The sequence below is a fragment of the Culex pipiens genome, chromosome 2, assembly GCF_016801865.2.
Source record: "Culex pipiens pallens isolate TS chromosome 2, TS_CPP_V2, whole genome shotgun sequence".
Taxonomy (NCBI): domain Eukaryota; kingdom Metazoa; phylum Arthropoda; class Insecta; order Diptera; family Culicidae; genus Culex; species Culex pipiens.
This window is the reverse complement of record NC_068938.1, coordinates 14,925,315-14,942,246: the sequence shown is the minus strand read 5'-3', so window position 1 is coordinate 14,942,246 and position 16,932 is coordinate 14,925,315. Positions and strand designations below refer to the sequence as shown.

Below are 16,932 nucleotides of genomic sequence, written 5' to 3'. Positions count from 1 at the left end.
ATGTTAATAATATTCATGGCAGGAATTAATCATCATTTCTTCACCTTGAACTCGTGCTCGAGGAAGCTCAACCGCCGCAGCTCCCAGCTCAGCTCGAACGCCGTCAGGATCGGATCCTTGGAAGATAAGGCCACCAGCGAGGGGCTGGCCAGGGCGCGATATGCATTGATACGGGACCGCGAGTGCCGCAGGGAGTCCTCCTGCCGGGACGTGACACAGTCGTCGCAGCCGCACCTGGATTTTTTGTTGTGCAGAAAACAAAGAAGAAAAATAGAAAGAGTGAGGGAAAATGTAACAAGTCCATCATAAAAGCCACCGATGTTGTCACATCCATGGGGGATTCCAAGGTCCGACAGGGACCGGACGTTTGCAGGGGATTTAAAGGAAACAAAAGAAAAGATGCCCCAACCAACCGGAAGAGGAGACATGCAAAATGAGAAAACTTTTTCAATTGAATAGATGGCGATAATGGCGGTTTGATTGGATAAGATTTTCTTGATTTATTTGAAATTTACAGAAAATGTGAAACAAAATCTTCTCATATTTGCTTATTATATTACACTTAAACCCCGATGGTTTGGCACCAACAGTTGTCAAACGAACGGGGTCACTTTTTAGTTTGACACCCTTTTTACACGGAGTTCACACACACTACCAAACGTTTGTTTTGATAGTGTGTGTGAGCGCCGTGTAAAAAGTGACAGTTCGTCACTTTTTAATTTGACTTTGACCAACCAACTGGGTACAAACTAAAAAAGTGTCAAACGAAAAAGTGACCAACCACCGGGGGTTGAGTTTATTAAACTTATTATTGCGCGTATTGAGAAAATATCAGTTTTGGTGATTTTCTTGTATGGGTCTCAAAGATACGAGCGCAATAGTTTTTTGAATTCATCGTAGCAATCTTGTTGATTTTCGCGTTCTGTGGCTGTCAGCACACATTAAAATTTTCAGCTCAAATGTATCATTTTGCTTTTTGAGTGGGTTTATTGCAGGCAGCAAGTGATTTTTACGGAAATTATAAATATTATTTTAAATTAAACTACTTGCTTTTATTAATATTCTATTAATTCGAATTTGTGTGGTTTGACATGGTGCCTCTAAATGGGTCACATGCGGTTGATCCGCTCGATGTCCTTGTCCTTCACAACGTAATAGCTGCTGGAGAAAATCCATCTTTTGCGATCTTCAACTGGGTCGGTTCAGGAATCATTGGCTCTATAAGTCACAAAATTAATCTATAGATAATAGCTTAAAAGCTTTCTGTTAAGTTCTTTGGTGTAGGTAGTTGAATTCTTCGTAATCTTCAGCCAGCCAGAGAATTTTGAAAAATTAAAAATGCGAGCCAAAAAAATCATTCTCAAGGCCATTACAAATTTTATAAGCGAGATGCTCGAAACTCAGCTCAAGATGAAACATATGAATTCTTTATAATAAAATTATCCACGCACGCGGTTCATAAGTAATAAACTTTAGTTAGTTTTTTCTTCTATTTTGTTTAAAAATTGTTCTCTTACAGTTCATATTACATTCAATTTGTATTTTTTTTTGTATGTAAGCTTGTCGTAAACTTTGGCCACCTCCCGGGCCGGAACCAAATACCGGGTTTGCATCGCTGGTGGATTAGGGCGCCAGTACGGTGGTCGTGACTATGGAGAATGCCTCGCTGGCTGTTGCTTTGTTGATCTCTAGGTTCTGCAGCTCTGGAATGTGAGGGCGGACCTGGAAAAATTGAGATGTTTTAAAGAACTTCTTAAAAAAAATATTTATGCCATCCAACTAACCTTCCTGCCATTGACCCGATGCGGGTTCCGACATCCTCGACACTTGACTCTACACAGGACTTGGAAACGGCATAGTACAGACAGCACGCTGCCCACAGTAGGTCCCGGGGTAGCCGTCGAATTTCCGCACCGACAACTCCGTTACTTCAACAGCTGCTTCGTCCACACGCGGATTGTCCAGCCAACGTCGTCTTTCCGGCCATTCCGGAAGAAGTCGTGGCTGCCGTCGCCATTTCTAAAAAAAATACTTTTGAAAAATTGTTGAATTTAGGAATTTTACTAAAATTACCTGTACAGAGCGCATTATCACGATTTTCTTAAATTGACAGACAACTTCAGTTTGATTTTTGCTAAGCCTACTCTACTCTCTCATCTATACTTTTCCATTGCGACGATATCTTTCTGCGGTGATTAATTGGAGCGCAGGATTCTAATTTTTCTCGAAATTATTAATACATTGTTCAAAAAAATATTATCGCGGGCGTCAATAATTAGAGTTAACGCGCTCTGATATGACCGCAGGAGAATGGCCGCATGACAGCCGCAGAACAAATTTTTGGCTGTGTCAATGGTTGCCTTAAGTTTTCAGCTGACTTTTTGAAAAATATTCAAAACAAACAAGGATGACAGGCAAATCAATGCTGAATTTCAGTTCATCTTGTTGATTTTTACTACGCGGTAGTTTGGCGGTCATAACCAACCAAAGCGAAGTAGAATCGTGATTTTATCTCGCAATGAGCAATATACAATTCCCCGGAATAATAATATTAATTTTCATGAAAATTTCAAACTTTCAAAATAATCTTCTTTGACGGTTGCTGCCTCCATTATCCTGTCGGGATTTATCTGGAGGATTTTTTCCTGTCACGACTTTGGCTTTGACCGGAAGTTGTGCCCGCCTCGTGAACTTCCAGCATAGTCCAGCAGCCTTCCAGGTTGTGGATTTACGAGAAACAAAAGCAAGCTGTGACCTTGCTCTAACAGGGCGGGAGGAAGAGCTCCATTATCCCCCTTCCCCTCACTAACACTTCCGCACCTTTTCCTCCCAACTTCTCTGTTTTTTCCGTTGTTGTTGATTTAATTTCCCTCTTTTCGCCCAGTCTGCACGGGCCACCGAGCGTTCTTATCTCGGGGAAAATGTGACTCTTGTGTTGCGGAATGTCAAAGGAAAGCGGGGCTGGAATTAAAAACAAACCAAATTTAAATGACACAGAGATCCGTTGCTTGGAAAAGTGACACAAGTTGCTGCTGCTAATGAGCAAACAAAATGACAAACGATGGAAAACTGCGGACACAATGAGAGTGGGCAGGAAGGTGGTTGTTGTTGTTCAGGGTTTTTTTTTGTTTTGGTTTGGCGCTTGAAAACATGTTTTTAATTTTGAAGAAAGGTTTGTTTTTTTTTAAGTTGTAAGTGTGAGTGCGGGAGATGAAAACTGTTTTCGTTTCTTGAAACATGAGTCATTTTTAAAGCTATTATGTTTCTTTTGAACTAACATCGATAGCCGTAATATTTATTTCAAATCGAGTAAACACCGATTCTAATCAAACGTCTGTTTCTCTTTTTGGATTCTCAAATTAATTTAAAAATACAATAAAAAATCCAAAAAAGTAATAGAATCACTCAATTAAAAAAAACACAAAACCGAGTAAAAATGAGAAAACTGACATCAAAACAATAAAATGAAAAAGATGTGCTGATTTCGACCATTTTTATTTTTTGTATTTTGTGGCTCAAACTTTGTGAGGGCTTATGACCAAAAAAGCCATCTTGTGTCGTTGGTCCACCCATACAGTCTCCATACAATTTTGGAAGCTATCCATACAAAAATGGTACGTAAATATTCGAAAATCTGTTACTTTTGATGGAATTTCTGGCAATGTTGTTGGTAATTTTTTGCAGCTATTTTAATTAGCTTTTTTTCACAAAAACTCAATTTTCCAAAATCCGAATTTTTAAGCATTTTTTCATTCTTGAGATTTTTTTTAAGTTTTTCAAATAATCACTATTTTTTTAAAAATTCATAACGCGGCGACAAAATTGTTGACCATACTTACTTCTTTGGCTCAAAAGTTGCGAGTTTTTATCCCCTAAAACATATCAAAAAATCCCAAAATTGAAATATTCGTGTTCCTATTTTTTTCTGAATAGTCCTCATTAATACCTACTTCTTTGCCGAAGACACCAATTGATCAGAAAATTCCTCTAAATTTCTTGCTTTTGTTTGATAATTCTTAATTTTTTTCTAATATTTTGCTAGATTTTGATATATTTAGTGATAATGTGGAAGTCGATAAATCCGTTAAATTTTCCTAGGGCCTAGGGTTGAGCCAAATTTGGTTTAAGTTTCGGAATAGTTTAACTCATTAATTTTGTTAGCTACGACTAGTTACAATGAATGGAAATAGTTACAAAAAAACTGCTTTAAAATGTTTTCTTGTTATTTTCTATACTTGTATGAAAATAATTACAAAAAACTACTCTAAAATGTTTTGTTTATTATTAAAATTATAAATACTTTAAATACTTAAAATACCTAAAATACTTAAAATACTTAAAATACTTAAAATACTTAAAATACTTAAAATACTTAAAATACTTAAAATACTTAAAATACTTAAAATATTAAAATACTAAAAATACTTAAAATATTTAAAATACTTAAAATACTTAAAATACTTAAAATACTTAAAATACTTAAAATACTTAAAAAACTTAAAATACTTAAAATACTTAAAATACTTAAAATACTTAAAATACTTAAAATACATAAAATACTTAAAATACTAAAAATACTTAAAATATTTAAAATACTTAAAATACTTAAAATACTTAAAATACTTAAAATGCTTAAAATACTTAAAATACTTAAAATACTTAAAATACTTAAAATACTTACTTAAAATACTTAAAATACTTAAAATACTTAAAATACTTAAAATACTTAAAATACTTAAAAAACTTAAAATACTTAAAATACTTAAAATACTTAAAAAACTTAAAATACTTAAAATACTTAAAATACTTAAAATACTTAAAATACTTAAAATACTTAAAATACTTAAAATACTTAAAATACTTAAAATACTTAAAATACTTAAAATACTTAAAATACTTAAAATACTTAAAATACTTAAAATACTTAAAATACTTAAATTACTTAAAATACTTAAAATACTTAAAATACTTAAAATACTTAAAATACTTAAAATACTTAAAATACTTAAAATACTTAAAATACTTAACATACTTAAAATACTTAAAATACTTAAAATACTTAAAATACTTAAAATACTTATTCATTTTGTTTAAAAAGCATTTTTATTTTATTTTTTAAATCTTTTAATTTAGATAATATGTATCAAATATCAAATGAAATATAATGTTAAGGTTTCCTTTATTTTATTTTATTGACACAAAAAAAAATTTAAGACTTCGAAAAAAATAAATAAATAATAAAGATTCAAAGATGTTTCCTCACCTCACATCGTGCGGCATCGGCAACGTGGCCCCCCGGTCGAGCAAAATTTTGATGATCTCGTAATTGTCCCGGTGGGCGGCCAGTATCAGCGGCGTAATGTCCGGCGTGAAGGTGGCCGTATCCGGCGGAAGTGCCTCCCAGCTCTGCAGGAAGACAGCATAAATCAGATTTAAAGTGATGAAATTGGTTTAATCCATTTCCGACAGTTAGAACTCACGTGTGGGTCCCCGTTCTTGTGGCTGCTGTCCTCGTGGTCCAGCAGCACCTCGACGGCTTCGACAAACTCCTCGGAGATGGCGTGCAGCAGGGCGTCCTTCGTGTCCATCCGGTGATTGATGAGCAGCTCCACCATCTCCAGGTTCTCGTTATCGATGGCCATCAGCAGGGCGGACCGGCCGAGCGGATCGACGCAGTTGATGTTGATGTGACCCTCCGCTTCGGCCTTCTCCAGGATTCTACGCGGGAGGTTTCACAAAAGGAAGAAAGAAGCAGATTGAACAAGATGATTGAAGGGCGAAAAAGGTCGAACAGTTGCAAAGTTGTCCATCAACTTCACACTCCCCGAGTGAAAAGTTCACTTTTTAAAGGATTACGATTGTTTGACTTTTCGAGAAAGGATGACCCGGGTCAACTTACCGCCTCGTGCTGGCCACATCGCCCCGCTCCACCGCCAGCAGGTACTTCTTCTCCTCCAGCGAGAGGGCCGCAATCTCCTGGTGTGGTCGGACCACGTTTTCCTCCTCCATCATGCCGTGGATGCTGTGTCTCTGAGTTTGCGAAAATGAGAAAAAAGAAAAAAAAAAGAAATCAAAAGTCACACACGTGATGTTTCAAAACCAAGCAGAAAACGTAACATCTGTAACAGAGCTTATGTTGATGATGATGCTGATGCTGCTGCTTGTCCGATAATGTGAAAGGATGACGGATTTCTGCGGTGATTCTCCGGTGCGGTCACGATGTGACATTGTGAGCAGATTGTGCTGAGTTTTTCATATGTGGGAGGACACTCTACGGTCAGGATGTCGCCGTTTTATGATCGATGTTATGCTTCATTGCGATTGCAATCTCAAAATTATGAAATGTTCAGCTTCTAAAGTTTGTTTATATTGTAGAGGAGCACTGTTTAGTCACAAACTTTTTTCAAACTTTGGTCGAGATATTTTATTAGAATGTTTTTCAAATTATTTTGCAATAATTTTATAAATGCAGGTTCAGAGCCGTACCTTAGGTCCACGGCGCCCTTGGCGATGCATCAATTTGGCACCCCACCCAAATTTACAAGTATTTTGATGAGTTGATGTTAATTTTCATTGCTTGATACAATAAGTTTTGGTTTTATAATTGCAATTGGAGACCTGAATATGATGGTTAAAAACAGAAACACAGTTGTTTATGTTCAAATTAATATGAGATAGGTTGAATCAAGGGTTGAATTGAAAATTTAATGCAGGAATTATGTTGACTAAATATTTTTGTCAGATTTCATAAAATCGATAATGATAGCAGAATTTTGTTTTTTATTAATTTTTCAGATAAATGCACATAATCGAGTGCTCAATCATGATAAATCATTGCTGCAGAATTTTATCTGATCTAGAATTAATTTGATTGTATGGCAATGGATTCCATTTCGGTGAGGCTAGAAAAAAAATATATATATATATATAAGCGTATAATTTTTCAACATGCAGCATAAAATTCGTTAAATTAAATTAAAATTTAATTAAATTCAATTAAAGATCATTCAATATCTAGCGTAATTCATGATGAAACTTATTTTAATGCCAATAATAAGAGCATCATATTTGGTTAAAAAAATTATGAAGATATGATATTTTTATTCATTTTTATGGATGCGCACAGACGACGTTTGGTACTATTTTTTATAAATATTTTTTTTGAAAATTATGTTTTGCATTGATTTTTTTGATCGATATTTTTTTAGTTTTGTTGATTTATTGTTTATTGACAAAAATGAATATCCTCTCATTACCAGAGCTTTTTAGACGTTTTAAAAATTAAATGTGTAAATTTTGGCAAAATATCACTTGAATAGCCTGAATAATATATCTGCCGAGCGATAAGCTGTTCTGATTTTTTTTCGAAATTCGGCAGAAAAATTTAGTTGTGTAGCAATTTTTTCAACACCGGTTAAGCAAAAATTAAAAAGTGATGTTCAGAGCAGCTTATGTGCTCTGAAAACGAACGTTTTATTAAAAAAAATAGTCTTATTGATGAAATTTAACAGCCGTTTTAATTTTAAAACGATGTTTTTTTTTCAAAATTCTAGTATTTCTAAATAGCGTATACCAATTTAAATGCACAAAATTTCTTATGAAGAGGGCAATCGTCCTATAAATATCTCAAAAGCCATTTTTCAAACTCAAGATATTTTTTATTGAAATGTTACAATTTCAATAGAAAAATATACGCTTTAATGTCAAAATAATTTATATTTTATAGAAACTCAAAATATGACCATAATTTGGCTATCAATTTGTCTGATTTTGATTTACAGCCAAATTAACGTGAAAATTACAAATCAGCTCAGTTACGAATGCTGCTCGCTAACTGGGTTGATCGAAAAATGGTAAGGGGAACATCAATGCATTATATTTTCTCAATAAAAACATAAGAGCAACTCTCTACGAAATCGGCCGATTTCGACCATTTTTATTTTTTGTATTTTTTTATTTGACTCAAACTTTGTGGGGGCCTTCCCTATGACCAAATAAGCTATTTTGTGTCATTGGTTCACCCATACAAGTCTCCATACAATTTTGGCTGCTGTTCATACAAAAATGGTATGTAAATATTCAAACAGCTGTAACTTTTGAGTGAATTTTCTGATCAATTTGGTGTCTTCGGCAAAGTTGTAGGTATGGTTGAGGACAATTGAGAAAAAAATAGGTACACGGAAAAAAAAATTTGCATATTTTTTTATCAACTTTGTTTTCACTAAAACTCAATTTCCCAAAATACGTATTTTTTGATTTTCGAGATTTTTTGATATGTTTTAGGGGACTAAAATCCGCAACTTTTGAGCTATAGAGAAACATGGTCAAAAAATCTGCCGCCAAGTTATGAATTTTTGAAAAATAGTGATTTTTGGCAAAAATCCAAATTTCATGCAGAAACAAATTTGAAATCAATTTTTAATGCAAAATTGAATTTGCAATCGAAAACTACTTTACATTTTTTTTTGATAAAGGGCTTCGTTTTCAAGATATAGCCACCGAAAGTTTGATTTTAGCAAAATATTTGCAGTTTTTCGATTTTTAAAAATAGTGACCATGAGCGACCATTTCTAAAAATATTTTTTTTTTAAAAGTTCAGAAAATTTGCTATAAAATTGTCTAAGAGACATTGAAGATTGGACCTCGGGTTGCTGAGATACAGCCGCTTTAAGAAAAAGAAACACGAAAATTGAAGTTTTCTAAGTCTCACAAAAACAACCCACCATTTTCTAATGTCGATATCTCAGCAACTAATGGGCGTAATATTCAATGTTTGGCCCTTTTAAAATGTTAGTCTTGATTTAATTTTTTTCAAAATATTTTTTTCGAAAAGATCGGAAAATTTCACGAATGTTTCATGTTTTAACATTGAAAATCGGACCATTAGTTGCTGAGATATCGACATTAGAAAATGGTGGGTTGTTTTGGTGAGACTTAGAAAACTTCAATTTTCGTGTTTCTTTTTCTTAAAGCGGCTGTATCTCAGCAACCCGAGGTCCAATCTTCAATGTCTCTTAGACAATTTTATAGCAAATTTTCTGAACTTTTCAAAAAAAAATATTTTTAGAAATGGTCGCTCATGGTCACTATTTTTAAAAATCGAAAAACTGCAAATATTTTGCTAAAATCAAACTTTCGGTGCCTATATCTTGAAAACGAAGCCCTTTATCAAAAAAAATGTAAAGTAGTTTTCGATTGCAAATTCAATTTTGCATTAAAAATTGATTTCAAATTTGTTTTTGCATAAAATTTGGATTTTTTCCAAAAATCACTATTTTTTCAAAAATTCATAACTTGGCGGCAGATTTTTTGACCATGTTTCTCTATGGCTCAAAAGTTGCGGATTTTAGTCCCCTAAAACATATCAAAAAATCTCGAAAATCAAAAAATACGTATTTTGGGAAACTGAGTTTTAGTAAAAAAAAGTTGATAAAAAAATCTGCAAATTTTTTTTCCGTGAACCTATTTTTTTCTCAATTGTCCTCAACAATACCTACATTTTTGCCGAAGACACCAAATTGATCAGAAAATTCACTCAAACGTTACAGCTGTTTGAATATTTACATACCATTTTTGTATGGACAGCAGCCAAAATTGTATGGAGACTTGTATGGGTGAACCAATGACACAAAATAGCTTATTTGGTCACAGGGAAGGCCCCCACAAAGTTTGAGCCAAATCAAAAAATACAAATAAAATCCATTTCCGGTTTTGGTAGAGAATCGCTCATAACATTTCATGAAAACTTCAAATTATTTTTTGTATGATGATATTCATCTTTGCATCCACTGTAATGTCGATCATTTAGCTTTGTTGTTGGTTTTTGACGTTTGTCTGCTTTTTAACGGGGTACAGCCTAGTGAAACAACACCAAGTTACCGAACAAGTACTGTAGTTGGACAATTTCTTGTCTGGAATGTGTGACTAAACATCATTATACTGCGAACTTTAATCTGTAGTTATTTAAAAAAAACCCTTCTAGAACTCCTGAAACTTTTTGCCATTTTAGCGCCCCTTCTTCGATGAAAAAAAATAATAAATTTATCATTCAATATACATTTTCAAAAACATTGCGCCCCTAAAACACTTTTTTATATTTTAGTCCAAATAATCTATTTAATTTGTAGGTATACTTTAACTTCTGGTGCCCATTTTATTTTAAATAATAATGAGGATTTTTTAACTGACATGGAAATTTTCTACAATCATCGATTTCGGCGCCCCCCAAGGGCTGATGCCCTTGGCGGTCGCCAACTGCGCCAACCCCTAGGTACGGCGCTGTGCAGGTTATATATGATAAAAAAACACCTAATAGCTAAAATTGTGATGCCACGCAACAAAAATCTTACAATTGGTTTAGTTGAAAGACACAATTTTATCTTCACCATAACTTCCTCAAAAAGCGAAAAAAAACCACAACAAATTTGCATCAGAAAGCAATTTTGTTCCAGCTCCGCAGATTCACAACACGCTCAGAATAAACACTCCGCCACCACGAAAGCGCGACTTGAAAAATTATGTAATTTATGATTCTAATTTCCAACTCACCAAGCCAGTCTCAACATACAGTGAGCATCGCTCGTCTCAACATTCCATTACAGCAGCTCCCAGCGAGTCACCACAAAGTGAGGGTGGAGTGTTTGAAAAAACAGCTTTCTGAAGAACTTCGAGATGAAAGTTGGGTGGGGTTGAACTTTGAGGGGCGTAGGAAGTTTAATGGCCACGTGACGACGACGTAGAACGGTTCTGAAAAGCCAAGTCAAAGCTCGTCACTCGCGCCACATTCCGTGACATCTTTTTTCAAAGTCGTGCATTCACATGGTTTGCGGTTTCATCACCCGCTACTAATCCAGCTGGAATACGGTGCGGAGTTTCTCGGGGTGGCGGTGAAATAATTTACGGGAAATTTATTTAAATCTTTCGCCCAACCGACGACGCGACAACGGCTGAGAGCCAGTCTATGACGTGGTGGAGAATCTCTGGAAGATTAGCCTAGACTAGAGTGAGCAAGAGAAAGGATGACGAGTAAACGATGATAAATTGCGGTTTTGCGAATGTTGTGTTTGTCCTCGGACTTGGTGCAACAGAATTATTTGTGTAGCAGAGCATTTCCCTGAAAGCTTGCGGTTCGTCCTGAGCGTGCAAATACTGTTTGTTAATACCAACATTTGCACGTCAACGTTTACCTTCGGCGGTGGTGCATTTCATTAGTATTTTCAGTTACTCGGATTTGTCCACAAACCCAAACCAAAGCAGAGTTGTATCGTTATACCAGCCAGCAATTCGTCCTGGTGGTCATCTAGGGGGATTTGATTTCACTTGGAAACAGCAAAACCAGATATTTTAACTGCTTGTAACGATACTGGCTTATGGTTTCATGAATCAAAGCCAAAACAAACATTGGACAACTGGAATTGAGGATTTTGCAAAGTTAAAAGTAATTTTTCCCATGACCCATGAAGAGTATCGGGGCCGCATTTACAAAGCGGATTCAGTGACTAATTCTTAACTTAATGTTAACATGTTAAGGTTTATGTTACTATTCCATAGATCGCCTTCCCTAAGGTGTGTTGTTAGGTCCAGCTTGTGATGATGCACTACCTTCCCTTTACGAAGCAATCCAATCCAGAAGAGAAAAGATCACCAGTCTCGAGCCGGGATTTGAACCCCAATCTACCGCTTACGAAGCGGAAGCGGTACCACTAGGCTACGTGGCTCGGTCAGTAAAAGCCACACAATAAAAACAAAATTTGCAAAGTTGCTTGCAAAAAAAATCTTTCTCGAAAAACACCGTGCTGAAATATTCAGCTTTTTAGCGCTCATTTTAAAAGTTGAACTTTAAACATGTTCAAAATAGTTGCAGATAATTATCCGTAGCAGACATGTTTGATAGTTATTTTTCTAGAATTTGTATTAAAAAGGTCCAATTAACCAAATTTCAATTTTTGGGTGTTTTTAAACCACTGTCCCGAGCAGACGGAAAAACTTAGGAATAACATTTTTTATATTTGAAAATACTAGGTCAATAACATTTTGTGTTATTTATAACAAGATTTGTTATTCGTCGTTATGACTTTTTGTTATTGGATTGTTATTGTAACAACAGACTAATAACATTTCTTGTCATTCTTCGAACAAATGTTCGTTATTATTTTTTGTTATTTTAACAACTAATCCGATCATCCCAATAACAAACGGGGGTATTTTTCCATAACAAAAAATGTTATTCCAAAGTTGTTTTGACTTTCAACCAATATCGGACCAATAACAAATTTTGATATGATAAAATAAACTGTTATTTAACCCTTATGCGAAAATGGATTTATCAAGAAGATTCCATAACACTTTTTGTTATTTTAACAGTATTTGTTATTAAAATGGCATGAATTTTGTTATTACCGTCCCGGGCAGAACGGTTTATGATATCATAACAAAATTTGTTATTGGTCTGATATTGGTTGAACGCCAAAACAACTCGGGAATAACATTTTTTGTTATGGAAGAGTAACTCCAACTGTTATTGGGATGATCTGGCTTACTATTGTATAACCTAACAAAACCGAGCGCTAACCAGACATTTGTTTCGAAAGCATAACTCAAACATGTTACTTGGTCTGTTATTACAATACCACACCCACACCTCCACAACGAACCACCCTCTCCCACCGCCGACTAACAAATCTCGTTATCAAGATAACATAATACGATATTGGTCCCTAGAAAACACCAAACCACCAATAACAAACTAAAAGACTATCCTACTTACATTAATCCGTCTGCTCGGAGTCTAGCCCCTAGGGTTGAGACACGGCATCCCCTCCCCGCCCCCCACGCAAAAAAAAAACTCACAACTTTCGCCGTCACTCGAACGACCAATGGGAATCAAAATACCTTCAGACAACTATGACCTCTTAGCTACCGATATTTCGAAGACGAGCGCACGTAACCTAGTAGGGTCACGCTCCCGCCTATGTAAGGGCGCAGCAACGGGGAGTTCACATCCCGTCTCGACCCCACACAACTGGTGATCGATAACCAATCTTTCTGTGAATCTCGCATTGGCTTATTAAAGGGAAGGTAGATGTATAACGTACAACAACACTGACCAAAACACAACACCTATAGACTCGAGGCGACCTATGGACATTACACACAACATAAGCCTATAACAATCATAACCAAAACAGTTGAGATCAAATGAAATTGGCCACTGCATCCGCTTGTACACATGCCGTGCCTCTCGCTACATCAATCCTAATAAAGCGCGTCACAGTTCCCTCAGTACTCTGGAAAGATTAACTCATAATTACAGATTTCGATGACAAAAATACACCCGCGTTAAAAAAAACTGTTCTAATCGGTCGTACATCTTTTTTAACCCTCTACTGCCCAAATTTTTTTTCAAAATTTTTTATTCTTCCCGTGTTCAGGAGGTAATTTTGAGCAACTTTTGTTCTACGAAAAACTTTACTTCTCTTGTTTTATGTTTTTCTTGTTTCATTTTTAGTATTTTAATTTGCATTTATCTTTTCATTTTATGTTTGTTTTTGGTTGTATTTGGCCTATTCTACCACCTCCTATCATTACATTTTGCCTATCTTATTTTTCATGTTTTTACAGTCATTTTTAATTTTAATTTTTTGCTCGTTTTTCACATTTTCTGCTTAAAATGGCACCGTTATATCATTTAAATTGTAAAAAAGTGCGTAGAGGCATAGTCTGGGATACTAGAAAAATTACTGCATACTTCTTTTTACTTAAAATATAGGAAAAGTTAGTAAAAAACACAGCCAAAGTTGACCCTTAAAAAAAAACATTTTCAAAAACATTGGCAAAGTCAACTAAAATAAGTAAAACTTCCAACCCATAAATTTTCTAAAATTTAAAGAGTTCTTCTTTCCAATGCTTTTTAAAGATCAAAAATTGGTTGAAAAATGGATTTTTGACGCTTTTTTAAATCGAAGAACGTTTAAAAGCTTGGTTGGGTTGTAGAGGGTTAAATTGCATTATGACAGAGTTATTTTTAAAACCCTATTGTAGCTCTATAAGCTTTCAATCAAATCAATTAACTTTTTCAAAATAGTTTTTTAGGAAGTGTTCGTTTTGTATATAGAGATGTTGCATATCGATGCCCGTGTGTTCTCTTGTACTATCTAGATAAGAATCCCAGCAAGCTTAGTACAAGTAAGCACACCGGCATCGATATAGGAAATCAAAACATGAGTTTTTTTTTTTTTTTTTTTTTTCATAAAAAGACTTTTTATTAACAGGTATTAAAACATTTACATACATAAGTTCATAAACACTTTCCAAAAATTATTGCTGTCCTTGTGAATCCTGTAGTCTCTTTTTTTCCGCTGCCCTTCTTTCTAGGACCATTTCATCCCGATCGTCCCAGTATTTTGCGAACTCTTCATCAATTATGATCTTTCCTCCCTTAAATCTATATGGAAGTTTACTTTCATTTGGTTTTCCCTTCGGGCCTTTACTAGTGATTGCTGTTTCTGAAGTAACCTTTCTATCGTCTTGCACCATTGAGCCATCAGACACTGTTTTGTCTGACTGGGAAGACGCGGAACAATTAGCCAACACACTTGCAAATGAGCTGGGTTCCCTAGGCGACGAATTAATCGGTTTCTCCTGCATTTTTTCCCTAACCTTACAGTCTGCCTTCAAATGATCCTTCGATCCACATACGAAACATTTGTTGCTCATTCCGTCGTAGTAAATTCGAGCGCTTATTCCTTGAATCTTGACCTGAGCCGGTATTGCTTCCTTAACCTCCATAAATACTCCTCGAACGCCACTCCAAATTGGGAATCCCGTTTCCTCCGGATAACGTTCTCGGTACAGCTGTTGAACTCTTCCATATTTTCCCAAAACCTCCTCAATCCGACCATCTTCAACTTCCGGTGGCAATCCAAAAACTCGAACGTACTTCGATACTCCTCCAGCGTCCGCAACCGTTACATCTGCCTCCGTTCCATCGCTGTACAAAAACGTGGTTTTCGGACCTAACCTAGAAAAGGCTTTTTCCATTCCTTTGGCTGACTTGAACCGGACGTACAGGCTATGATCCTCTCGGTACATAGCGCCCAAATCACAGCTGGTCCATCCTTGCTTCCGGAAGAACTGAAATATCTCCTCATCCTTCGGTTTCCGGGAACCTACTCCGAAATGCACCCTCAGCGTAAACAATCTTCGGGGTTCCATTGTTATTTCACAGAGCACAACGACCTTGAACTGTTTCACTTTGCTTTCAACAAGCACGTCCGAATCCAACGCTATCTGGACGACAACTGCGAGTTGAAAACCCCCATACGATTATTTAAAACGAGCTAAGTGTATCAACAAGATGGTAATTTTCAATCCCAGCTCGCTCGACAAATCCTCTCAAATTTGGCAACATTTTTACACAGATCCCGAAACAAGACCCAAATCAGCTCGACAAAAGAATGCCTTACATTACCCAAAAACAACAGAAAAAACCCTATTTTCCGTTTTGGTTAAATTTAGCCCCAGGAAAAAAAGCACAACGCACATTCCAAAACCCTCGACCAGCACACGAAAAGGGACTGGATGTCTCAAGCGGCAGTAACAGAACGATGCTGCGCCCTTTTTTTCTGACCAAATGTCGGTCCCAAAGTCGAAAAGTTAAGAGCGTGTGAAAATCGGAAGCTGTTAAAGCTCGCCCGCTCGGCACATCTCTGCTGGTGAAGGGATTTTCTGCCCCTTTTCACCACCAACCGCTTCTGATTCCGAAAGCAGAGCAGCAGCTTCGGGGGAATTTCTCGAAGGGAACAAGCTTTTAAGTGTTCATAAAAAATGTGGGTCTTCTCGCGGGGTCTTTTGCCAAAACGGCCATTGTCGGTCATTGTGTCGACAGTTGGTGGCGGCCAAGTTGATATCGCGTAAAATAATTTGCTCTGGGTGGCAGCGTCGGTTGGGTCGTTAACGATTCTTCGCTGATGCTGGCTGGAACAGGTTTTATGGACTCAACTTTTATTGCGAAACGCAAAGTTTCATTGGTTCGACTTTGGAGACCCCCATTTGAACCCTGGCCTCGGAGATTATTTATTCAGGATCAATGTTTGATGGAGCGCTGTATTGAGATGCAATATTTATTGTGTTTGGGATTTTGAAAAACTTGAATCGATCAAGTGAATTACAATAAGCATTTTTTCCAGTTTTTAACAAAACAGCTGAATTAAATAAATTATAGAGGTTTAAATCATAAGTTATTCAGCTAAAATTACATAGAAACAAATTCATTCAATTCTGTTTGCACCAGTGTACAACAGTCCACCATGGTCGGTACACTTGAATTCACGTCATTGTTGCTTTTGCTGATCACGGCAAGTGAGGCAAACTATAATGCCGTCAAATTTTCTGCTAATTTGGTCAATTCTTTTGCAAAACAACACCCGTCTCACTTCACCTGCTGGATCTACACTTTGGAAACCTCGGGGGATAAATTTGTAACGGATCTTCTGCGGCAACCTTTCCTTGCTAACATCGTAAGGTTGGTGATGACCACGACAAACACCACCGTAGTTGATCCCTTTGAGCAGAAGCCTTCGATGATCGTGGTTCGATGCGTCCTTTGCGACGATCCCTGGAGTTGGAAGCATTTGAGGTATTACCGGGTTCCTGCTGAAGTAAAGATCTTGGTTGTGCATCAAATTTCTAGTGAAGCACAAATGATGGATGTTGCTAAGGTTTTTGCAAGATTAAAGTTCTTGAATGTCGTTTATTTGGATCTGAATCGCAATTCGTTGCTCTACTTGTGGTACTACAAGAAGACTATTGTTAGATACAACCACTTGAATGTACCACCTTCGGAGCTCTTTGTGGATCAAACTAGCAATCTTAACGGCTACAAAGTGTACGCATCTTGCTACTTTGCCCGTCCGGAAACTACCATGTTCTTAG

General features: G+C 36.2%; 1 protein-coding gene across 3 annotated transcripts in view; it reads right to left on the bottom strand.

The window, feature by feature from the left end:
- LOC120420517 (transient receptor potential-gamma protein) overlaps window positions 1-16,932 on the bottom strand; it is a 236,388-nt gene that overhangs the window by 35,348 nt on the left and 184,108 nt on the right. For all 3 annotated transcript variants that reach the window (XM_039583580.2, XM_039583582.2, XM_039583579.2), the window contains 4 exons: window positions 5,900-6,030; window positions 5,481-5,718; window positions 5,264-5,406; window positions 45-234 (listed from right to left, as the gene is read on the bottom strand). In XM_039583580.2, coding sequence (XP_039439514.1) covers window positions 45-234; window positions 5,264-5,406; window positions 5,481-5,718; window positions 5,900-6,030 — 702 coding nt within the window. The remainder of the gene's footprint in view (window positions 1-44; window positions 235-5,263; window positions 5,407-5,480; window positions 5,719-5,899; window positions 6,031-16,932) is intronic.